The 26,156-nt window shown below is 29.3% G+C and overlaps 3 protein-coding genes across 3 annotated transcripts; all 3 read left to right on the top strand.

Annotated features, from left to right (window-relative positions):
- Window positions 1–169: 169 nt before the first annotated feature.
- Window positions 170–11,878, top strand: LOC132921313 (fasciculation and elongation protein zeta-2). The gene is made up of 8 exons (XM_060984273.1): window positions 170–819; window positions 8,160–8,271; window positions 8,342–8,488; window positions 8,565–8,637; window positions 8,715–8,965; window positions 9,040–9,115; window positions 9,190–9,255; window positions 10,856–11,878. Exons 1-8 carry the CDS (start codon window positions 344–346, stop codon window positions 10,870–10,872), a joined length of 1,218 nt encoding a protein of 405 aa, XP_060840256.1. The 5' UTR covers window positions 170–343; the 3' UTR covers window positions 10,873–11,878.
- Window positions 11,879–13,759: 1,881 nt separating this feature from the next.
- LOC132919263 (histone-lysine N-methyltransferase ASH1L) lies at window positions 13,760–20,920 on the top strand. Its single transcript, XM_060980682.1, is given in 3 exon segments — window positions 13,760–14,255; window positions 15,662–20,358; window positions 20,360–20,920. Coding segments are annotated over 2 exon segments (4,515 nt in total). The 5' UTR covers window positions 13,760–14,255; window positions 15,662–15,870; the 3' UTR covers window positions 20,387–20,920.
- Window positions 20,921–21,630: 710 nt separating this feature from the next.
- On the top strand, window positions 21,631–24,252 carry LOC132919064 (endoplasmic reticulum metallopeptidase 1-like). Its single transcript, XM_060980415.1, has 2 exons — window positions 21,631–21,928; window positions 22,121–24,252. Exons 1-2 carry the CDS (start codon window positions 21,631–21,633, stop codon window positions 24,250–24,252), a joined length of 2,430 nt encoding a protein of 809 aa, XP_060836398.1.
- The last annotated feature ends 1,904 nt before the right edge of the window (window positions 24,253–26,156 follow it).

Raw genomic sequence — 26,156 nt, 5'->3', positions numbered from 1 at the left:
ACGATACAATATTAGTATAATGATATAATGATTGGACGTACGACGAAAACGAACGTTACGTGTACAATAATTATCGTATATGCGCGACACTGTCACTGCTCCGTGCATTTGCGGCGCCAAGCGGTTCACGATCCCTACGGCGGCGGGCGACCGTTTCACGGTGGTTGCTACTTGCTCAGTCGCCAGTGCTCAGTGTCGATCGGACCGCGTGCCTTGCCGTTCGTGTTCCCGTAGTTACGTTGGTTAGTACGTTCGTCTCGTCCTGGCAGGCTTCTTACTTTATTAATAGTGTTTTAAATATCCATCGCCGTCGACCAGTCCAAACACTTATTTTCTGAGAGCTATGCTTGATATGATGAATAAAATGGCCGAACTCAAGTTCGAAGCGCCGCTGGCGCAGTTCGAAGAGTCGGATGAATGGACAAAAATTATGGACGATGACTCGCCGCTACAGTCGGCAAAACACAATCTCCATAATCACCATCATCAACAGGGAAATAGTCAACCGATATCAGGTGGTAGCGTACGTGACGCAGATGAGGAACAATTGGACAACATGCTGAGCAACAGTAGTAGAGCCCTGGAACCTGCTAACAAATCTTCGTGCACGCAGTGTGGAGCAAACAACAACAATGTCAGTGTGGAAGTGACGACATCGGACACGGACAATTTTGGCGAGACATTTAGCGGGTCCCTGGAAGATCTCGTGCACACGTTCGATGATAAAATAACCAGATGCTTTTGCGATTACGAGGAGTCTGTGGAGAAATTAGCACCGGTTCAGATCAGGACTCAGGAAGAAATAATGAATGAATGCCAGTGAGTTGTGCCTAATATATTACATTCCATATATATCGTGATAAAATAAGATAATATAGTAATTAATATCGTAATACTAAAGTTTCAGTATATTGCGGTATATTGGTTGTGTTTATTTCGGTTACATTACTATTTACTTGTGGGCGAGTCTGGAAGGGTGGATTTTAATATATTTATTATATTTTATGTTTACGTACAAGGTAATAATGAAATAATATACCTTTACCTAGCTGTTTATTGATTGTATTGTAAAATTACAAGTTGAATTGCAATAGCCTATAAGTGCATATGTATGTACAACTACAATATAGCTATAGGAAGTATTGTTCAGTTTTGCGGTAAGGAAGATATATTAGGTACGTTAGTACTTGTTTATACAGTTTATACTGAATGGGGCATGGGTCACCGAGTTTACCCATTTTTTGTGTAAGTGCAAATAGCATGTTGTGGGTAATAACAGTGGCTCATCGCCCTGTGTTAGATAGGTACCTAGTTGTTATAATTTTGTAGGTCAAACATTACATATATAGATCGAACGTCGTCATCGTCATTTAACCGAATACCTTTTTTCTCAACCGATAATCACAGCTGCGCATGCGGAATCACACGGTGAAATACATGGTCCATACAAGCAAAAATCAAGTATTCCGATAATCGTATTTTCGTACCTATTCACATCGACATCTACGATAATGATATATTTACATTATATATTTCAACACAATGACTCGATTTATAACAAATGTTTACCTATTTTCATATCGTAGTGTATTCGCTAAGATTCCAATGGCTGTAAAAACTCGATTCGCCTACTCGACCTAACACAATATGCATTATTTACGAGTGGACGGGTTATTATATAGGTACTACAATGAGATCGTTACGCCTCGGCACGCGAATAAGTGAATCACCACCGCAAACCGTGTGTACTTTTATTAAGACAACGAATGAATAATACAATGACGAGAATCATTATTATCACGATAACAAATGTTGTCAAATATATATTGTGACGAGCTAATGGCTACGACTATTGCGGTAATAAATAATAATACAAATATCTCACATTTATTTAGCTAGATAGTAGATACCAATCTTCGTTTCGAAATTAATAGTTTTACATTAGAAATGTTTCGAACGAATTAAGCCTACTCAAATTAGAAAAAATGTTAATTCAAAATCCTGTGCATAACACTGTTTAATAATAACAAATAGGTAAGTCAATAAGTGATTTGTTACTATCACATTTAACTAAACTGGCACGTGTACCAGTGGAAGTTGTATGAAGACACTAAATTAATTATTAGATTTTTTTATTATTAATTGATAAATTTAATTTGTTTTAACAACTATAACAATTTAACACTATTATAAAATATATTATACAATTGGTATATATATATATTTATTACCCTTGGAATATTTCTTAGTTATTATGTACTTAAATATACCAAACCAATAGATTATTGATATTAATAATAACTGGACATTTTTAACTTATAAAAAGTATTGATGTTTATGAGTTTATATGCCATATGGATACATATATATAAATTAAATAATATGTGCGATATGCTGCTTAAATATTTCAATAGAATCTCAGAATGTGTTTCCCACATTATTCTTAACTTCAGATGCCTATTAGCTATTACTATTTTTTATTAGCTATTACATAGTATTACGTACCTAATTTACTATTTTTAAATATATTTAGATTTTTTTTTTAATTTAATATTAAAATATCAATTTGTTTTTAGATAATTTCCGGTAAAAATCGTCACGAAAAGAATATTATACTTTTTTTTATATAAACAATTAAGTAAGCCTAAATAATCAAATTTTTATTAGGTGTAAATAAACATTTAATTATACATTTTTTAAATATTTTGTTTACAACTTACCGTTAGTAATTAGGTCAATAGAAACAATTTTCAATCATGATTAGGTAATTTAGGTTAAATGCCTAAATTAATCTAAACTGTAGTGATTTATTTTCATTATTTTTAATCAATAAATACTTAGAAGCCATTGTCCATTATTATGAAGTATGAATATAAACGAGTACATTGTCTATTATTAAAGAAAATGATTTCTCTGTAGACACATACTGAAGCATTTAATTAATTTTGGCTACTCTTAACTATTATTTAGATATTTAATAGCTAAATAATAGATATTCTGAAACTAAAATTAGAAATAAATCATTACTGCTAGGTATCATTTTATTTAAATAATAACCCACAATAAGTCCTGTCATAGATTCACACACATAATTAAATACGCTGGCTGTTGTCCAAAGTTCAAGGTTAGACCGTAAATGCAAAAATGTAAGTTTTGAAATATAATACACATATAACGTGCCTATTTTTAACTTAACAACTTTTTTGTCAAAACAATCTTGGCGTTTTAAACTATATAAAGCGCTGCCAAAGTTCCAGGATTTATATATAATAATTACGTATTATTGTTTATGTGGTGAAAGTTAAAATATTTAGGATTTGTATTTACTCGTCTACCTAAAACATATTTTTAAATATACTTTTATAATGGTTATAATTTTTAATAGTCATCACTCATCATGATTGTACCTTCATAAAAATACTTAATGTCTAATAAAATAACGTAAATAAATAAATAAAGTTAAATTTAAACTATTTATTCTATATGATATAATCAACATAAAGTACCTATGTGTTAATCGTGTTATTATTTATCATAAATTATATAAGATTATAATATTTTATGTATAATAAGTATTATTATATTAATAGTAATTAATAATAATAATAATATTTATATCTCGCAAACAAACAAGACTAATTTTTTAAATAATGCTTTTATGAAAAGTTTGCTCGCGTAAAATACATGTTTACATTCACTTTATCTATTGGGAATATTACCTACCTATCTTACTATCACTGATTAAAATTTATAAATAGTGTATAATATTGTAATATATCTACAGAGTTACAATCTCTATGATAGGTATAATCAATATGACATTTGGCTAACGGCTATATACAAATAAGTAAATAACCAATAGTGTTGTGTTGTTAAGTCTACGTTTTGAAACATCTGATCTCTGGTGCAGTGGTGCACCATGCACATTTCACATGACAAATTCATATTAACTTATACTAGTTATAAACTATAAAGATAAATGATTACTGTATATTATAGTACCTACCTAATAGTCAGTTACTTTTTTTAGGTGAAAGTTGTTGAATGATCTCTCATATTTTTTATACTAGACGGCAAAATATACATTATATTACGTTGTACCAAATATATTTAAATTGGTAATGTATTAATTGTTCGTATTTATATATAAATTATATTTTTCATAAATACATAATATAATCTTACTAATGTTTATAACATATCAATCATTACATTTTAACAATCAAAAGTTAAAACCATAGCTTATAAGTAATTATGTAATATGTTTATGCTTAACTTAATATTTATAATAATTAATAATAATAATATAATATATTGCATTATTGCTTGATTTTCCTGATTTTATTTCAAAGTGTGATTAAAATGTATAAATCAATGACTTCGTTTTATTCTTCAAAAGATGTCAGCATACAATTTATTTTCTCACAAACCCGTCATCAATATAGTGAATTTTCATTCAGCAGAACCAACCTTATATGTTGTTAGATCTAGTTTAAAAATGAATTGACCCATTACTAAAATTAAAGTAAGAAAATTATCGTTTGTATGTTGGATTTTTAATAAGATATTTAAATCATAAAACAAAATATTATGAGCATTTTTAAATTGTAATAGTTTACATGTTCATAACTCACATACAAATAATGTTCTTAGCTTTAGGTTTTGATAATAATAAGTCAATTTATTCCAGAACAAGGTTAGTTCTGCTTAACAAAAATTTGCTTTGTTACGTGTGTGTCAGAGAGAAAGAAAAAACAAATACATAATAGCGCCCTGGCATCCTCTTAATATGCGCAAGCGATATGTTCGCAGTATCTACTTTATACTTAATTTGTAGGTAATTTATGATTATTATACTGGTTCAATTTTATATTTATCTACTTCTTAATGAATACATTATTATAGAACAATATTGATAGTTAGATAATAGTTGTTATAAACTAAAACTATTCATTTTTAATGTTTACCTACTGATCGATTTATATTTATAAGTATTTTTATTTATTTAGTATTTGTGACGAATTACCACAACAAATTACCAAATATTTATAATTTTATAGTTACGAATATATAATTATGTTAACTAAATACACGTGAAAATACGAAACTATACTTGTTTGATAATAATACAAGCTTGGGTCAGTTTGTGTATACAATTATTTTGAGATGATTCATGCTATTATAACATGAAATTATTAACCGTTGCATAGACATCTTTTTGTTATACATGTACATGTGGATTTATCTCGAATAGTCGAATGTACTACCTGTTATAACCCATAAAAACTAAAAAACCAGTTTTAATACTGCCACAATAATGATGCACATAGTAACCTATCAGGTAACCAAGACTTCACTTTAACCCATGCAGTTCATATAATTGCGTTAAAAATATTTTCCGTGGTAACTTTTTAATCTAATTTTCGTATTTATTTGGTTAATTTTTTACAATTGTTTAATTATGTATAATGTTTCATTATATTGGTTTTTGGGATACGATAAGGCAATTAACACTCGATAAATAAGTAGTTGAAATTAAATTTAAAAAATTAACGTAAAATATAAATAAAAGACTAGTATATTATTGTGCTTTGATAATTATATACATATATATATATTACAGTTATATTTTTCATAACGTATTATAAAGATGGACCGCGGTCGCTTGTGCATTACTAGATTACCATAAAGCATAAAGGAATACATTATAATAGAGAGCCTATTTCCATACACAGCACTTATTTTTCAAATCGTGTCATTCAAAATATAATCGTTGAGATAAATATAGTTAACCTGAAATGTTTTAACAACAAATATAATGGATATGTACCTATATGTGTTAAGTGTTACATTCTACCTCTGTGTATAATATAATGGTGAATTAAATTAAATCAAATGCTGAATCGTGATCACGTTTCGTGTTTTAATAATAATGATGGGCCTGTGAGGCCGTTCTAAGAATGATCGCGAATGCACAACAAATTACATATATGATGATTTTGTAAATGTTTTATCTATCCCACGATTCCCACGATATATATTTTTTGTTAATTTGATAATAATATAATATCCTCGAGTTCTGTTTTTTCATAAATATATACTTTAACATATAATGTTTGTGCGTAGTATTTAATACAGTGATTGACATATTTTATATTTTTAGCGGAAGTAAATTTGGTTTTATCTATAGTAGTTGGTGCCTATAGTTTATTATCCTTATTATGTCGTATTCCATACTGTATTTACAATTATAGTTATAATTATATTATTATCCATATAATTTGAAACATGTCTAATTTTTAATTACGTTTGTCATTCTATACAATAAAGTTAAACATTTATTTAATGCTAAAGTATATAAAATATGACTAAAACGTTATATCAACATTCAAATTTCAAAGTATATAATCATCAAACTATAGGTATTTAAAATATAGGTATTTAGGTTATCTAATTTAATTATTTCAATTTTTAAAAATGAAACAGGCGTTAAAATTACGACTACTTACGTGTCACGTCTTTTGGGGTGCTCTATAGTCTAGCGTAATTCTACCAATCCTGCAACATATGAAATGCAATTGTTATGGGTGTAGGACAGATGTCTCGAAAACTCAGATTATGTATGTATGTGTTACATATTTAGCCCATAGGTACCCATCTTGATGCTATTAACGTGTTTTTAGACTATTTAAAAATATATATATACGACTATACATAACCGCAGGATGAAAAAATTGAAAATTAATTGTTGTATTCAAAGAAGTACGTATTTGTGTATTGTTTTTATGAATTTTTTTATACCTATAGTTATTTAGTTTTATTGTATTCATGTTTTAATGTTTATGATTATATTTCATTAATATAGCCATAAATTTGTATCTATTTAATCATCGTACGTAAGTAGGTAGTATTTAATGTTTTTACCCTTTTTTCGATAATTCATTTTGGTATTTTTACCACGATAAATGCCTTAAAAAATATATGCCGTTATTTTATTATTTATTAATTAATAGTATAACCTATTATATTTACTTATTTAATTATATTTGTTTACCTTCAAATAGTTCAAATATAGTATACACATTTGATACGTCAACAATCAAATTTACTAATTATTATAGTATTAAAAATTGGGTTTAAAATTTCATAACTAATTGGATTATCACACACCCCTGTAATTAGATACTAACATTTCATATTAAAAGTTAGTAGTAGTGTTTAAATATAATATCAACAATAAGTATATTAATTTTGTAATTTATGGCTCTTAATTAAGGAACAAAAAAACATCAAATAACTTTTTAAATAATAATGTCAACATTGATAATGTGACACACCCAAGTATTTAACCTAATTCTCAAACTACGTAAGTCTAGGATTTTAAATTTATGTATCACCTACCTGGCTACTTATTTATTTATCAAACTTTTTAAATTTGCGTGGACAATGATTTGCATAAAATAAAATAAAATAGACTCTATTTATCTATAATCTAAATTTATATTTATCTATTATCTATACTATGGTAGACAGATAATTAAGTTTTTTTATGTGTAATATATTATAATTATATTACTAATGAAATAAAAATAATGTAAAATGTTATAGTTTAAGAAAAATAGTTATAACTATTGTATATTTACTTATAATTTTCATATATATTTATACATACTAAAAAGTATACATTCACATTGTAATTTATAATAAAATATTAACATTTAGTTTAAAATATTGAAGTTATTCATAGAAATTGTTTGTATATGTAAAGCATACCTACAATGGCTTTAACATCACTTAAATGTAAGGTCAATTGATCCAGTTGCCCTCTAAAATTTCAACGTATGGTTTGTTGAGTCGTCCCTTTTAAATTAATAGTAATTTATATTATTCATCCGAGTTAATGGGCTAAGGTCAAATTATTTATCTACACATTATTCATAGTATAATACTAAATACATGAATAAAATGTATAATATACATGTATAAATAATAGGTTTATAACAATTGTTTATTATCTAGTTAATAGTTTCAATGTAATACGGTAGTTGAAATCTTATTTAATAGTTACATTTAATTTTAATTGTTTATTATATACCATTAATATTTAATAATATTTTTCAATTCAAGTACTAATAAAAAATTATGTTTTCTTATTTTAGAATGTGGTGGACAATCACAGGCAACTTTGGCAATATTCTTCCTATTGATTGGTCCAAGTCATATGCACGCAAAGTTCAACTTCCAGTACTCAATTTAAATAATAACATTCAAGTAAAACAACATAATTTATAGTGACTTAATAATAATTTAAATCAAACTAAGTGTCAAATTTTCTGAATAGGACGAATCCTCAGATGACCTTAGCAGTGAAGATGAAGCTGTTTCAAACGATTTAGATTTGCATACTTTGATATTGTCCGGTCCCAGTGCTGATATTGAACCTCCAACTGCTGATGAAGTGATTAGAGAAATTGATGATATAATGGAAGTATGTTGTAAATGTTTTAATTTAACATAAATTGTTAACTATTCAGATACTATAAGAACACATATTTATTTCTTAGGAGGGTACTTCAAATGACTGTACTCCAGACTCTGAACATCATAAGGAAGTTCATTCACCATTGCTAGAAGAAAGTTAGTTCATATTATTGATACGATGTGTAGTCTACTTTTAAAATATTTTGTATTAATTACTATTATTTTTTGTATAGAATTAAAAACATTGAATGTGTCTCAACTTAATGAAGTTTACATGGAATTAGAGTTGTTGATCAGAGACTATTCTGAAACATTAATTACAGAACTGGCCTTAAGAGATGAGTTGGAGTTTGAAAAAGAATTAAAAAACTCATTTATATCACTGTTATTGGCTGTTCAAAATCGAAGGAGACAATATCATGTAGAAAAAAAACGGAATTCAAGAGCAGGAAATGCAAATAAAAATGTAACAAATGAGCCTAAAGTATGTTTTGTATTGTATGGTTATACATTTTGTTTTTATAACTGTTTGATTATATACTATCTGATATTTTATAGTATTTAACCACTGTCATACCATACCATTTGGATAATGGACCTTTAAGTAATCAGGCACTTCAAGTTCTCATTAAAAGTATGAAGAATAAATCTAATTATATTTTTTATTTGATTTTATAAATGATTAATTTATAATAATAACATTTTCAGTTTTAAAAGCAATAAACGAAGACAGTCCCACAGTACCAACATTACTAACAGACTACATTCTTAAAGGTAAATACTATGTTCTTAAATGTTAAGTTATTCACCATATTTATTGTATTATTAACTAAATACTACAAAAAATGTATAAACATATTATAATATTACTTTTTCACTTATATTTAGAACAAGAAATATTGATTATTATAATCATAGGACAATATTTCTTACATTCAATTTTTATTGATTTTATAATCTTAATTATCTTTTTATATGAAAATGAACAAATTTGCTTATGCCAATTATTGAATTCTTAATTCAAGTCTAAAGTTTTTTCCTCCTGACTACATGCATCTTAATTATTCTGATTTCTGAACTACTGTAGATAACAGTCTAAAATTAGAAATACATGTAAACTAGCTTTTTTAGTAGCCTAGTTTACTTGTTTGGTACATGGTGAACTTGGTAAAAAATTATATATAATAATCAGTTAAAATGTGTATTAAGAGGATGTTATACCTGCATGTACCTATTGTGTATCTTACTAACGTACATCATAACAAATTTGTGTTTAGCTGAACACATTTTATGATGTTAATTTTAATTTTGGACTAAATTTACCTTTTATTATATTAAACTCAGTGACATCAAATCTACTACCCAAAAGGGGAGACCACCACTTTTTTTTTCAATAGGTGGGGTCTGTAGGTATCCAAATAAACTTTTTATGTAAGTTATAAATGTGTAATTATGTGTAGCAGGATTAGGAATAAACAACAATACTACCCGACAAATAACATACTATGTAGCATATTATCTGTTTCAAATAAGTTGTCAAAGTATGTATAGTCAGCATAAATATAAAACTATAAATGGTATAGGTATGGTATAAAAGGTGGAGGGTAATAGGAAATAATTTTGCCCCCTCCCTAATTTAATTTTAGTTTGGCGCCATTGATCAAACTTAAAGGTAAGAATATTATCTAGAACATCTCATATGCTTTTATTGATACATATTATAATTTTAAAGTGAGTTATAGTCATGTAAAATATTACAACTTTAAAATTATAATATTAATAAAAGCATGTGAGATGCTCTGGATAATAATCTTACCTTTAAGTTTAATAATTGGTAAATTTACTCCAATACTGAAGTTAACAACACAAAATGTGTTGTGTTGAACACACATTTGCTATGATGTATGTTAATAAGATATAGATAATACAACAGATATAACATCCTCTTAAACTAAACACTGAAGAAAAAAATATTCTGAGACTATACTTCTTAAGTCAGTGGCGTATCCAGAAATTTTCTGAGAGGGTTAAAAAATGTAACAAATTAAATTGTTTTAATTTTTTTGTGGCTTTTACTATAATTATACATTTTATTATGTCTATAAACAAGTAATACGGATTATCAATGGTTCTTTAGTGTTGAAACTACTTAACTACTAACAGTCAATAATATACAATATCTTTTAAGAATCTAAAAGTTATGTAACTTATGGTGGGGAACTGGGGAGAACCTCTTATTCTCAGATATGGCACTGTCCTAAGATATTGAAAACTTTTAAAGATTAAAAAATTAATCCAACATTATAATAAGTTATATTCTTCTTAATATTAAAAAAATACTAAAAATGTTATTAATCATTTTTTTTTTTTTTAGTATTGTGTCCCACATAATTGAAAACGGATTCAGTAAAGTGATATGATCAACTGCACTCTAAACTCTACGTGATACAACTTATTTAATATTAACTTATTGTGGCATAATTCGTAGATTTTTAGGGTAATAATTTATTATAAGTTCTACTTGAGGTATATTATGTAGATATTATTATTAAATTAAAAACATTTTACTTGTAATTTGCAATAGTATTTCTATAATATAACTCTACAAAACATCTTTCTTCTTTTTAGTATAAATAAAATTAATGGATAATATAAAATAAATGAAATATAATTTTTTTTTCAGTTTGTGCCATTTAGCTATTATGAAACTAATGAATAATATAGGTATTGATATGTAATACTCAATATGTAATTTAAATATTGACATAAATTACATTTAACTAAAACCCTACATACCCCATTGGTGCTTCATAATAATAAAATAATGATTTACTTAACTATACTTATTCGATTATAGCACGAATGAATAATAATTAATAATTTTTAAGATGTCATTTATATATTATACAGTTGATTCCAACATTTGTTAGTTAGTTCAGACTCGCATTTAAAGATACTAAACAAATAAACAATATAATACGATTATTAGGTATAAATTATGGGAAATGTTTATTGTGTTGCGCTGGGACCAAAATGAGTGCAAATCATGATGTGAAAGTTATTTTATTTATTGTTTTTTTTTTTTTATGTCATTCTATATTTCTCAATTTAAATTAGACTAAGTTTATAATAAGATAAAGTATAATTTTAGCTTAATTTTAGATTATTTATTGTATTGTTTTTGTGATAATCTTTTTATTTATGCTTATGTACAATTTTAAATGTTTCTTTCTTTTTTAAGCTTTATTAATTATTTATACTGTATTTTTTAAATGTATATTATATAATAATATTTTCATCAAATGTCAGATGCAAAATGCTGTATATGCTAACGTATTAAATAATGCCCTCTAGTCATAATATTAATAAATGCAAAATAAATTATTGTCAATAAACAGTATTAGTTATTAATTAATAATCGTCCTACAGTGTATATAATTTAAGAAACATGAAAATTTTGATTTCATCAATTTTTTCAATAAATAATAATATAATTGTTTTGCAACACTGCATTTGTAATACCATTACATTTAAATTAAATGCTGTTGCATTAAATTTTTCTTAAGTTATATAGGTGCCTACTAAAAAAATTAACACTGAAGTTAATAAAAAAAATTGGAAGTTTATTCAACATATTATAATGCAATCAATTGTGACTTGATATAAATATTTTTTTATATTTTATATTTATATTTATTTATTTCAGCATAATTTAATAAACAATAACATTAACTTAGACTATTTAGAGTAAATTATATTAATAAAAGACGATATGTACACCAATTGAGCTTAGCTTGTATCTGATACACAGAGTTTCTTTTATAATTTGTATTATGATAAAATTCATATACAATTTATATTGTTACATAATTATTTATAAAATTGAGTTATATTTAAATTATAAATTATTTTAAATTAACTTCAATTTTATAATTAACTTGGAAATATGTTTACATACCTCTGAAATTTTATAATTTGATTTGATACACATACATTCTCATTAAAATCATTAATTATTTTACTAATTGATTTGTTTACACGGTTTATATTTATACCATAAATCATTGAAATTAATAAATTAATTTTGCTCAAACGTTTTGTTAGAACTTAAACATAATCATTTTTCAAACAATTAAATATTATTCTTATTGTGTAATTATGATAAATTTTTGAACTTGTTAAATGCTATATAAATCTGTGTTATGTATTTTCCTGATTTCTAAAGATGTGAATGAAAGTACTATTTTAATAGGTTTATAATTGCAACCGGTCAGAAGCATCTCATTTATGTATTATAATGTTATATCTTATATCCAACAGCTATGATCTTTAATCAAATTTTTCCCATCCTCTCAGATATACTGTAGTCAACTTTGACAGTTTAATTTAATTTATCCCAATTATGTTTGATATTACTCATTAACTAGAGCTATATCATCAATTAACATGAATAATTAATATTTTAATAAAGGCAATAGTATTGAGTTAATAGAGATTAAAAATGATATAGGACTTGAATATGTGTCTTGGGTAATTCCATAATTTTTTAAATAACAATAATTATTATAAGAAAGAAAACTATAACAAGAAAGATGTATTTTTGTTTCGTCATCAATCATACAAGTAAAATAAATGTATTATTTGTTTTCAATATTTCATCAAGTATAAATTATAGTTTAAAAGTGGATATAACTAACCCCGTTTATATTGAATCCATGCTCATAACTTGGAAATTAAATTGGTGTATAGTTAACAATAGTTAGGTATATATTTAAAACAATATACATTCAAATATTTGCAGTATTGTATTCTTATTTTTTTTTAGTTTAAATAAGAGTATATATTTAAGGTAGTGTCAGATGCAAAGCCCTTATAAATTACTATGTTTGTGCAGTTGGAAAATTATCCTAAAAATAAATCCTGCTTTTTATAACAGTTATTACTAGGGTCCGGATGTTTTTACATATTATTAATCAAATGCTGTTTTAGAAGAGAACCATGGAGTATGGGACGATTTAATCACTAGACTATAGTAATGTACAGCGGTCAGCTATACAAGTATACAACATAAATGATTAATGAGTAATGATGATGAAATGAGATAATATAATTATGTTTTAAACTTCGTGCTGAGGGTTTATATAAGTAAGCAATATAACGCCACAACGGTACCAAAATACCAGTTGGTCTACACTCTACGACAACAATTTTAAACTACGTAGGTCCACTACAACGACAACAACGTAATATATTGATAATAAACGTTAATAATGATAAGAGCATTATTTGACATGAAATGTACCGTAAACAAACATATGCATAAATTAATTTTATAAAGTTAAATAAAAATATATTAATCTAATTCGTTTGAGAGTTACGAAATTAACTTGGTAATCGATGGTTTGTTTCGTGTAAATTTTAAAATCATTCAAACGATCTAAGTCTCGACAGCCGCGGTCGAAAATCACGATTGTCGACCAATTTAAATGGGACAAGATTCAACGACTTCTAATGACTAATTACCCGCTGTTTAAACATATAAACGCGTTTCGCCATTTCCATGTGATACTGATAACGGAATCGTGAATAATAATAATAATAATAATAATAATACACGGATAACCAAACAAATGACAAATTTATCATCGAAGAAAAAATTGATAAATTCTAAATTCTATTTCTACCAAATATTTCTGTCAGTTGGAGAAAAAAATGGAAACTAGGAAGTCATTCCAATGAAAACGATTCCATAACGAACATATTTTGGTCTAAAGGTAAGTAACACTCAATATGTAATATTTATGACTGATGTCTGTTCGTCTTGTACTTCTGTGTAAACGCAATACACTATAATTTATATTTTCATAACTAAATTATTATATATTCGGATACGTGTATCCAAAAACGATTTTATGCACTAAGCAATATACAATTAAACTGTATTTAACCAGTAGAATATATTTGCTTAAATACCCAACAAATTACAACATCTTAAATTCCTATAAAATTAATTTATATAATAGGTAGGAGTGATAATCGGTTTTTCTTGTTTGTTATACAAATTCATATGTGTATTCAGTATTAGCTTAAAGTATATTATATTTAAAATGGATAATGGTTACATTATATGTTAGCTATGGTGTACCTTCTTAAGACGTTATCAATGTATATTGTTACAGAACATAGGTACTGAATCTCTATAATTGTGTACATGATTCTAAAACTTATTTAATGCACAATATTAAAAACAATATTAGTTAAAAATGTAACAAAAAAAAATAATAATATATATTTGCTTTATAAAAAATTACCTTTCAAAAGCCTGAACAAATCTTTAATAATAATTTGTTATATTTGTGGTTCCTGGGATATAGTACACAAAAACAGATTTGGGTTTGTACTCGTAGTACCTTACTTTATACCCATAGATGTAATCATTAAAAAGTATTGTTTTTTCCCTGTTTCAAACTTAAATTTATTGTGTATTAAAACATTTAATTTTTATAATAATTGTGCTTGTATGTTATTTTTGTTGTGTGTGTTATATGCTATTACTAACTAGCTATTAAAATATTTATAATCAGGGGTGTTCCCATAGGGTATACTACATATACGCCGTATACTCTCAAGATTTTTTTTCAATATTATGGGTAACTGCGTATACCCATAAATCCATAATACATGCGTATTTGATGATATAGTATACTCTCAAAAAAATTCATGGGAACACCACTGTTTATAATATTGTATAGGTACAATTATTAAAGTTGCACACATTTATAATATGAATAGTACTAACTTTACACTAGTTTTACAATTATACTAAAAAACTTTAATAACTACTGTAGGTATAGTGTATATATATATTATTGCTAAATAATTAGAGGGATGAGACTTTGTCACATAATCATTCCCATACGTGTTAGGTAAACATATAATTATTTCTTCTCCCCCTGCTAAAAAAAAAAAAATTATTCTAGTTATACCACTGTTGGAACTGATCGCCTAATAATTGTAATGGAAAATTATAGTTACACCACTTGACCAAAGTAATGTTACATTTTTATATATTATAATTTTGTATTGGTAAAATTTTAAACTAAAATTTACTTATTTCTATTATAATAAAATATTTTCATAAAGTTTTATATTTATTGAAACATTTTAATATATTTTTCAGATTTTACTGAAGTTGAATTGGTGAACTGTTATTATTTTCATTAAGCGCTGAAGCAGTAAGTTCATCACATTAATCATAACAAAAATCTCATCATTGTCATATAATTTGGTCCATAATTTGTTTATATTGTTTAATAACATGAATATGTTGGAAAATGTGCACTTAAAAACAAATTCTCATTAGATTTAAGTGTAAAATATGTCTTTATTATGATTTTAACAAACAATACAACTACAATGAATAGTTCCGGGCAAAGTAACGAATCTGTAAGTAAAGTCTGTGGTGATCTTCTAAGCAGTTCTGCGTGGAGTGCTGTTATTCATCAACCAGCACATGATTCTGATTTAGAAGACTTGCCTTCCACAGTTGACATGGATGCTATTAAAGATCCTATTCAGACATCTCATAATACTATAACTAACCAAGTGGTTGATTTTTCTGAATCGGAATCAGAATCTGAAACTGAATCTGAAAAAGAAAAATATTGCACTAAAAAATTTGGTTACTCTTCTGTTGATGATGATAACATTGATGATTCATCAGATACTTCATTTTCATCATATCTACCTTGGTCAAAGAGAAAAGGATTAGACAAACAAAAAAGAACAAAAGATTCAGTAGAATCACATTCACATTCAAGTTCAAGTTCTAGTGATGAATCTAGCTCTTCTTCTAAATCAGCACATTTTGTGAAGCAACCAATTTATGACGGTACTTCTAGTGACGGATCAAAAAAAAAGGAATTTTGGCAAGAAGAACCAAAAAAAACATTTTCTTCGAGTTCAGAACTGGACAAACTTGAAAACTTAGAACCTGAACATTTACAAGTCATTAATCAAGAAGATTTAGCTGAAATTTTATCTGATGTTCAAAATCAAAGTTTTTCAACTGGATTTGATGATGTTCAACCAAAAAATTTAAGTGATAGTAGTGACTCAAGTGATATAGAAATCAAAGATTGTGTTGTGAATGATGCAATTATACGTTTAAATAATTCTTCTGAAGATGAAAATAAAAAACCAGGTTATTCATCAAAATTGCTAAAAGACTTTGTGGAGAAAACAGAAAATGTGGTACAGAAACCTAATTGCAAAACTAATTCACATTCGTTAGAAAACAAAGCAGTTATTAAACAAAAGGAAAATGTTATTAAGAGAGGCAGAGGAAGACCAAAAGGGGCAATTGTGACAAAAAGTGATAAAAAAAATACAAACATACAAAATGTTTTGCCCAAATTGTCAGCCAATTTTAAGCGTGGACCTGGTCGTCCAAAGAAAATGCCTCCGCTTTTAGAACCAAACAGTCCAACTACAAAGAGTTTAGATTATGATCCTCCTAAACAAATTAAAGTTCATAAAAAGAAGAAAAAGAATAAGAAAAAGAAAAAAAAGCGTAAGAAGGCATTAAATCCTAAATTTATTGCTGAAATGGATAATCTGGTTACTTTGTTTATTCAGTGTTTAAATATATCTAAAATTGCAGAAACTATTAGAGGTAAATCTAGCTCATTGAAATCAAAACAAAGAGACAGATCTGGTAAAAAAAGAAAAATTGATAAAACAAGTTACAGTGATAATGATATTGATAAAAAAAGAAAAAAAGGATCTCCAGATACTTCAAGAGATTCTGAAACTACTAACGATCAACGACTACCACTTAAAAAGCGACATTATCATATAACATCATCAACTGGTGCTGGTGTTACATATGTTGAAGATGTGTCTAGGGACGAAAATTCTGGTAGTGAATCTGATAAACAAATTAAAACGGTTAAAATAAAATCCGAAGTGAAGAAAAAGTCAGGTTTACGAAGTAATTCTGCAATACCAGAAGTTAAGGCAAAAGATAGTGAAAAAAAAGATGAACCTAAGCCAAGAAAACCTCCGGCTGGAGTATTTGTACCAACTGTTGAAATGCCAAGCTTACAACTGAAAAAGAAAGTTGATGAAAATAATGTTAAAAAAGTGAAATTAATTAAACCCGAAAAAGAAAATCCAATAGGAAAGTTAAAGAAAAGAAAAAAATGTATAAACCGAACTGGATTTCCTGTAAAAAAAAAGAAGAAGAAACGTATAGACCTTATGGTATCTGACGATATATCTATTAAACATAAAAGTATTGATCCACGGCCGAAAAGTGAACGAATTGAAATCACTCCAGAAAGGAGAAGTATCCGTGCTGTTGTTCTTAATAGGTTAAAAGATAAAAAGAAAGATGAAAAAGAGGATAGTGATGCATCTACTGTAAGTTTACCTAAGAAAACTAAAACTGACCCTATTGAAGTAAAATCTCAGAAAAAGAAGCCCGATAAAAAGCATTCAATACAGTCTTGGAACTATAGAAAGTTAAAGACAAACGTTTATTATGATTTTAAACCAATTTGTACTTATGAAGCACAAGCATGTAATTGTGTAGTACCAACTGAAGGTAAAGGTTGTACAGATGATTGTATAAATAGAATGATATTTGCAGAATGTTCTCCTGAACTTTGTCCGTGTAAAGAAAAATGTTCTAATCAACGACTACAAACTCAACAATGGGCTCCTGGCTTAGTTAAATTCATGACTGAAGAAAAAGGTTGGGGAATCAAAACTACTGAAGAGGTAAAAAGTGGTGAATTATTATTAGAGTATGTCGGTGAAGTAGTAAGCGAACAAACATTTAAAGATCGAATGACATCTATTTATAAAAATGATGTGCACCATTATTGCTTAAAACTAGATGGAGGATCAGTTATTGATGGCCATAGAATGGGCGGTGAAGCCAGATTTGTAAATCATTCTTGTGAACCTAACTGTGAAATGCAGAAATGGAGTGTGAATGGATTATTTAGAATGGCATTGTTTGCTCTTCGTAAAATACAGAAAGACGAAGAACTATGCTATGATTACAATTTTTCTTTATTTAATCCAGATGAAGGTCAATTATGTAAATGTAAGTCTCAAAAATGTAGAGGTGTTATTGGAGGAAAAACCCAAAGAATTACTATAAGATCTCCCAGTGTTGCAAAACATTTACCAACTAATAGAAATCGTTCAAGAAAAGCAGCTCCTAATACTAATACTTCACCTAAAAAATCTTTATCTATTGTTAGTATACAACAAAAATTAGTATCAAATGCACCAATTGTAATCAGTAGAGAAGATAAAGAACTAATATTTCTACATAAAATATGTTTGTATAGAAACCTTATGAAAATAGAAAAAATAAGGAAAAAACGAAGAGGAAAAGATAATAAACCAAAACAACCTGAAGTATTTAGAGCACAAATGAATGCCCTAACTAATAGCTGTTCAGTACGAACTAGAAGACTAGCAACTGCTCAAAATGATCCTGAAATGGAAAAAAAGGCTAAGTTGGCCACAATATTTAAACAACTTTTTGACATAATATGTAATGCTAAAGAAGAAACTGGTGAAATACTAGCTACACCATTTATAACATTACCATCTAAACGTAGAGTTCCAAATTATTATCAAAAAGTATCGGAACCTATTGATTTGACAACTATTGCTAATAATATTGAAGTAGGTGTTTATGATACTGTAATTGGATTTGATTCTGATATTTTAAAATTACTTACAAACAATGTGAAGTATTATGGGCGAACTTCAGATTTAGGTGTAATATCCACTCGTTTACGTAAGATTTATAATCTAGCTAAAATAGAATTTGTACCAAAAATTGAAAGCATTTTAGAAAAACCTATTCCAGAAGCTTTTATAGCTGAGAAAAATAATCCTGGTGGTGATCAAGATGATGTAGTGCGATGTATTTGTGGTTTACACGAAGAAGAAGGTTTGATGATTCAATGTGAACGTTGTTTGGTATGGCAACATTGTGATTGTATTAAAGCTGATCCTGGAAAAGTAGAATATTACTTATGTGAACGTTGTGATCGCCGAGAAGTAGACTATGAAATACAACTACCAACACCACCAAGCTATGCTGAATCTTCAGAAGTTCATTATTTAACATTAATAAGAGAAGATTTACAAATTCGAGTAAATGATACTGTTTATGTACTTAGAGATATTACAAATCCTGAAAGTGGTAAATCACATTCTTATAAAACTATAAAAAATTTCAAATATTCAGATTGTGATATATTTAGAGTGGAGCGATTGTGGAAAAATGAAAATGGTGAACGTTTTTCTTTTGGACATCACTATCTTCGACCACATGAAACATACCATGAACCGACACGGAAATTTTACCCTAATGAAGTTGTCAGAGTCCCTATCTATGAAAAAATTTCATTAGATCTTATTATGGGTAGATGTTGGGTTCTTGATCCTTCTACATATAGCAAAGGTTATCCAATTGGCTCTGAACATAAACATCTATATATATGTGAGTACAGAGTAGATAAATGTGCACGAATGTTTGCTAAAATGAATAAGTCAAAAAATCCTCCAATTTGTACCAAGAGTTATGCTTTTGAAAAGTACGATAAAAAACTTAAATTAGCAAGAACATTTGCACCTCATGGACTTATGGTAAAAGTGACCAATAGTTCTACAACCCCTCGACCTCGACATACAGAAACTATTCAAACTTCTAAAAAGTTATCCAAAGCTCAATTTTCAATTAAAAAACAAAGATTGGATATACTTTTAACAAAATTGCTATCAAATTTACCAGATGAAGAAAAAATTGATATTACATATTTACTTGAACCTGGTAGACGACATAGAAAAAAAACCTTCATTTTTAGAATTATAATAATTGAGTATTATTTTATTGTTATTTTATAGTAATTAAAAATGAACCATTATAAGTAGATTTGTGTCATAGTAAATAAAGTTAATATTAATTTTAAGTTATTCACAATTTTATTTTGTAAATAAATTAAATTTACCTTGAGCACTCTTTACATCTATATTATAATGTTTATATAACTACTTAATTTACTATATATTTTTATATTTGATTAGTATTCTATAAAATCAAAATGAACTGTGATTTTGTTAAATTGCAAAATGTGATGTATTGTTTCATATAAATTGTTATACTCTTATTTTATATATCATAAAAATACCTTAGTTATAGCTGAGTGAATACCATTTGTAAACAATTCTAATGTGTTCTTAATTGTTATTGCTTTTTTATATTTATTATTAATTTTAATTTTTAAGTATAATTTACAAAGTATTTTCTTATTTAAAAAACTTTATTTTAAGAATTATAAGACAGAATTTAAAATTTGTAAATTAATTATTTTAACTGTTAATACACGTATATGATTATGTATTAAAATATATTTATGCATTTTATTATATTCCAAATAACTCTAATACAAGATATAATTATTATTACTCAATGAGATTAGGTGTACATTTCACTCTAGCCCATTATAAAAAAAAAGAATAAAAAAATAAAAAAAATATTATGAAATAGATACTAACTTTTCAAAATGAGCCGGTATGAAATTTTGCTAATACTTTTGTCAGTTACTTAATCCAATATTTTAATGAAAGACTTTTATCTGCAAAATAACCTAATCTAACCTTTAATATTAAACTTATTATTAGTAAAATCAAATACCTCCTTATGAAAGATTTGTAGCTATTGATTGATAGACATATAGTGCATAGAATATTTTTATTAAAAAAAATAAATTAATATACATTACCTTACCTACCTTTTATAATCAATAAATCAAAACTTGAGAGATATATAGGAAGTTAAAATCACCATAGTAAATCTAACATCTAAGCAAAAGAAAATTTGATCTATGTTTATTGTTAAACACTAGATTAATTCATTTTTTCGTTTAACTGATATAGTTACTAAAGCAATTATTTCATATTGGTTCATGCCGCTGCTTATTTATTATTAATAATTTTATTACCTTATTACTTACAAAAACACAAACAAGAGGTCATTTGAGACATTCTTACTAACCAAAAAATTTATTTAATGATAGGGGATTCTAGCGTTATGTATTTTGTACAGGATAAAATTGAATGGAGCTGCGTCATCGAGGTAATAGGTCCGACAACAATCAACAAATGGAAACATTTCAAATCGATCAAAAATCCAGTGATACTAAAGATGAAGCCACCAGAAATCAAAAATGTCTCTCAGCTGTACCGACTCTCATAGTATCAGTAACTGTATTGATAATTTTAAATGTGTTTGTGTATTATATGGACAACAAATTACCACACCCTATCCAAACAAATTCAACCAATAATGATTTTGTTGCTGAGCGTGCAATGTCCACATTAATCAAACTAGCTAATTTAGGTCCAAGACCTGTCGGTAGTTATGAAAATGAAAAATTAGCTTTTAATCTTTTAAAAACTGAAATTAATGATATTATAAACGCAGAAGGCAACGTGAATGATATTGAAATGTACAATCAAAAAGTAAGTGGTTCATTTATCATAAATATGAAAAATTGGAAGTATTTATTAAGTTATGAAGATTTACAAAATATTGTTATTAAAATAGATCCTAAACAAGGTATAAATGATGCCATTTTGTTAAATTGTCATTATGATACAGTTCCAGCAGGGCCTGGTGTAAGTGACAATGGTGTGAACTGTGCTGTAATGGTAGAACTTTTACGAATTTTATCGAAAACCCCACATCTGAGGAGACCTATAATTTTTTTATTTAACGGTGGCGAAGAAATAATGCTCCAAGCTTCCCACGGTTTCGTCACTCAACACCCGTGGTCTAAAAATGCAAAATACATAATAAATCTCGACAGCTGTGGAGCAGGTGGCCGAGAAATATTGTTCCAAACCACAAAGTCGGATTCGTATTTAGTAGATTTATACGCTCGCACCGTTCCCCATCCATACGGGCAAGTGATTGGTGAAGAACTATTTCAATCGGGCGTGATACCGTCGGACACAGATTTTAGGATATTCAGAGATTTCGGGAACATGTCTGGTCTCGATCTGGCGCATTACAAAAACGGATATGTTTATCACACGAAACACGACGATTTGGATCAAATCGGTCCGTCCGTGCTACAGAACACGGGCGAAAACTTGTTCGCGCTCGCCAAAGCAATGTCAACGCACAACGCGACAAACAGCACCAAATCCAAATACGTGTTCTTCGACGTGTTCGGCGTGTACATGGTTTCCTATACGGAACTGTCGGGGGCGTTCGGCAACTTCATTATCGTGTTGTCGTCGTTCTTCTCGATCTTCCTGTCGCTCAGATTCACGACGGTCGGCATGAACCGCCGCGAGTACAGCTTGCACCTGTTGACGGCCATCGTGAGTCCCGGTTGCACGATCGTGGCGGCCGTGCTGTCGTGTCTGCTGGTGGCGTTCGCGATGGACCGGCTCGGGTGTTCGATGAGCTGGTACGGCAACCGGACAAACCTGCTGGTGTACTTCGGCACCGCGACGTGGTCCATACTGACCGTGGCGGCTTACTACCCGAAAACCCGGTCCAGGACCGATACGGAATGGACCGTGACGATGCTCAACGGCGTGCAACTCTTCTGGACGGCGCTGCTGTTTGTCGCCACCATGGCCGGTCTGCGGTCCAGCTACCTGTTCGCCGTCATGGTGCTGTGTCCGGCGGCCGCCAGCTGCGCGTTAGGCATATTGAACGCCGGCCGGACGCCAGCCGTCTGGATAGCGGTGTACGCGGCGTCGCTAGTCGTGCCCATCGCGTTCGTCCTGTACCTGACGCAGATGTTCGCGTCGCTGTTCGTGCCGATCGCCGGACGCCTCGGCCCCAACGTCAACCCCGATTACGTGGTCGGCGCGCTGATGGCCATGTCCGCGTACGCCACGGTCGGCCACCTGGCGCCGGCCATAGCGCTGGTGAGCAGGCCGCGTCCCGCGCTGGCCGGTCTGGGCGCCGCGATACTGGTGATGGCCGTGACCATCGTCGCCGTCCGGCCGGTCGGGTTCCCGTACTCGAGCGCCGTGGCCGAGCAGCGCTTCGACCTGATACACACGCGACGCGCGTTCTACGACTTCGGCGGCGGCGTCCGGTACAACGATTCGGGTTACCTGATCGTCAACTGGGACCGGCAGGGCCCGCGGACGGTCGCGGATTACGTGCCGGACGCGACTCGCACCGACTGTGCCAGCGAACTTATGTGCGGCGTACCCGTGACCGGCTCGCTGGCGCCACACACCGGCTGGCTTCCGGGCGGTCCGCCGCCGGCGTTGCAACGGTCCGCGGCCACGACTCGAGCGGTCGTACTCGAAGGCGACGAGCGACGACGACGGATCGCGTTCAACGTGACCGGCCCCGAGAGGGTGACCGTGTACGTCAGCCCGTATCCGGGTACGCGGTTGAAGTCGTGGAGTTTCGCGGGAAAACCGGAAGCGGCCACCAGTTGGATGGGCAACGACGTGTACGTGATAAAGCACTCGTCGGGAGCGGGTCCCGCGGCGGGTGGCCCGCAGAGTGTTTGGAGCTTTTGGTTGGAACACGAATGCGATCGCGGTTTTGGCGAAACGTCCCTCAACGTCACCGTGGCGTACAGTTGGGTGATACACAAGGACTTGGTGTTGGGCGACGAATTCCGGTCGTTCGTCGACTCGTTTCCGCAATGGGCGCACGTCAATATTGCGGTTGCCAGTGTAGAAGCTTTTGTCTACTAAGTCAATTATCTCGGGACTCTGATAAATATTATACATATCATTATTCATTATACGTATACGATATTACGATATACAGGTAAACTTGATTCCGAGGAAGGTTACCTATAATAATATATATAATTACATAAGTTCTATAATATATAACATTTTTCAGCTCAATTATTATAATATTATATAATGGCCAATGGGTATTAATAACGTGGTTAATAAATATTGTTATTAAAACTGTATAAATTATAACTACTACAATTTATATAATTAATTATATAAAACTATTCCTATAATCATTGGCGCAACTAGGTCTAAAATATTAGGGGGGGCTACAGGTCCACAAATAAATACCTAATTTAATTTACTTACTTTCATGCTTTCCAAAAAAATAGGAAGATCGTCTTGATTATTTTCATATCAATAGTAACAACTGTACAAATACCAATAATTGTTTTGTTATATTAAAAATACTAAATAAGTTTTTTGTCCATTTTTAATCACCAAAATAAAATTAAAATATTGGATGGTTTCCGCTGTAGTGCCGCTGGCCGATGCCACATGCCCGCATAATATTTATTAGATAAAAATATATTTATTAAATTATATGTATATTGCAAAATAAACTTTGATATTTTATATTTATACAATTTACTTTTGAATAATTCTCTACGTCATAATTCATAGCTAGGATGTATCTCACATCCTCGCTATTGTATGCTTAAATTATTATTTAATCTTAAATAATCAAAAAAAATTTGGGGGGCTAAAATATATTTTGAGTGGGCTAAGTCCCCTTAGTTGCGCCAATGCCTATAATATATACGTTCTTTATTGTATAGATGATGAATCATTTTTATCAAATACTATGATATATTATTATATACATGCGTGAATGCGTGATGTGATGTTGAGTATGCATTTATTATATCCTTAGTTAATATTATATTTTTATGTATTTATTAATAACTTTTAAACGCGTTTATTGATTTTGGATTTTTTTAAATGGGTAAATATTGTATGTCTGATCAAAACATAGTTAATAAATTATTTTATACCTATAAATATTAAAAAAATATGGGTATCTAATATGTTTCCATTTGATTTTATCTCTTTTTTATTATACGTCCTAACCTACTTATACAGTATATTATATATGTTATAGGCAACCCTATAAAAGGAAAGAATGGCAAACCTTTTAGTATTTGCATAATATTTGCAAAAAATTGTGGTTGATTCGATTCGACCAGTGTTGACGTGTAGATATAATTATAAAAATTAATTAATAATTATGTACATTATAAGAATGATTAATAAAATTTGTGTTACTTGGAGTCTTATCGTGTGGACTACGGGCCTAAGGTCTCGTGTGTCTTATAGGCTCTTTTGAATAGTTTAAGGCATCTGGGCGTGTGCCCAGGAGTGAAAGAAACTGTTTGATTCCGTATTAATTGATCATTGTTAGACTTGTTAGAGTTAATACAATCGTTGAAGTATTGGTAATGTATTTTAGCTTTTTTATAGATTAATCTTTTTAAGTCGAAGAGTACAGGCTAATTTCGCACTAAATGAATTTTTTGAATTATCTTTTATAAGTTATTTTTATTTTAGATATATAATCTTATTTTCTATTGCTTGTTTAGGTACTCATATTTTATGTATTGGGACAGACATTGTTTTAAGAATAAAAATATAATAACATAACAAATTTGCCACCCTAAGCTCGAGTCTCACGAGCCTGGTGATTAATCCGCCACTGCTTTCGATAACACTGTCTGTATTTTAAGTATTGCATATTATTGTGTTATTGTATTATTGAAACAGTATTTTACTAAATGTATGTAATTTTATATCTATATCTATATGATAAGCGATTGTTTACTGAAACATAAAACATTCTGGAAAAGTTTTAATTT

The sequence above is a fragment of the Rhopalosiphum padi genome, chromosome 2 (genome assembly GCF_020882245.1).
Source record: "Rhopalosiphum padi isolate XX-2018 chromosome 2, ASM2088224v1, whole genome shotgun sequence".
In the NCBI taxonomy this organism is placed as follows: Eukaryota; Metazoa; Arthropoda; class Insecta; order Hemiptera; family Aphididae; genus Rhopalosiphum; species Rhopalosiphum padi.
This window is presented reverse-complemented; position numbering and strand designations above follow the sequence as displayed.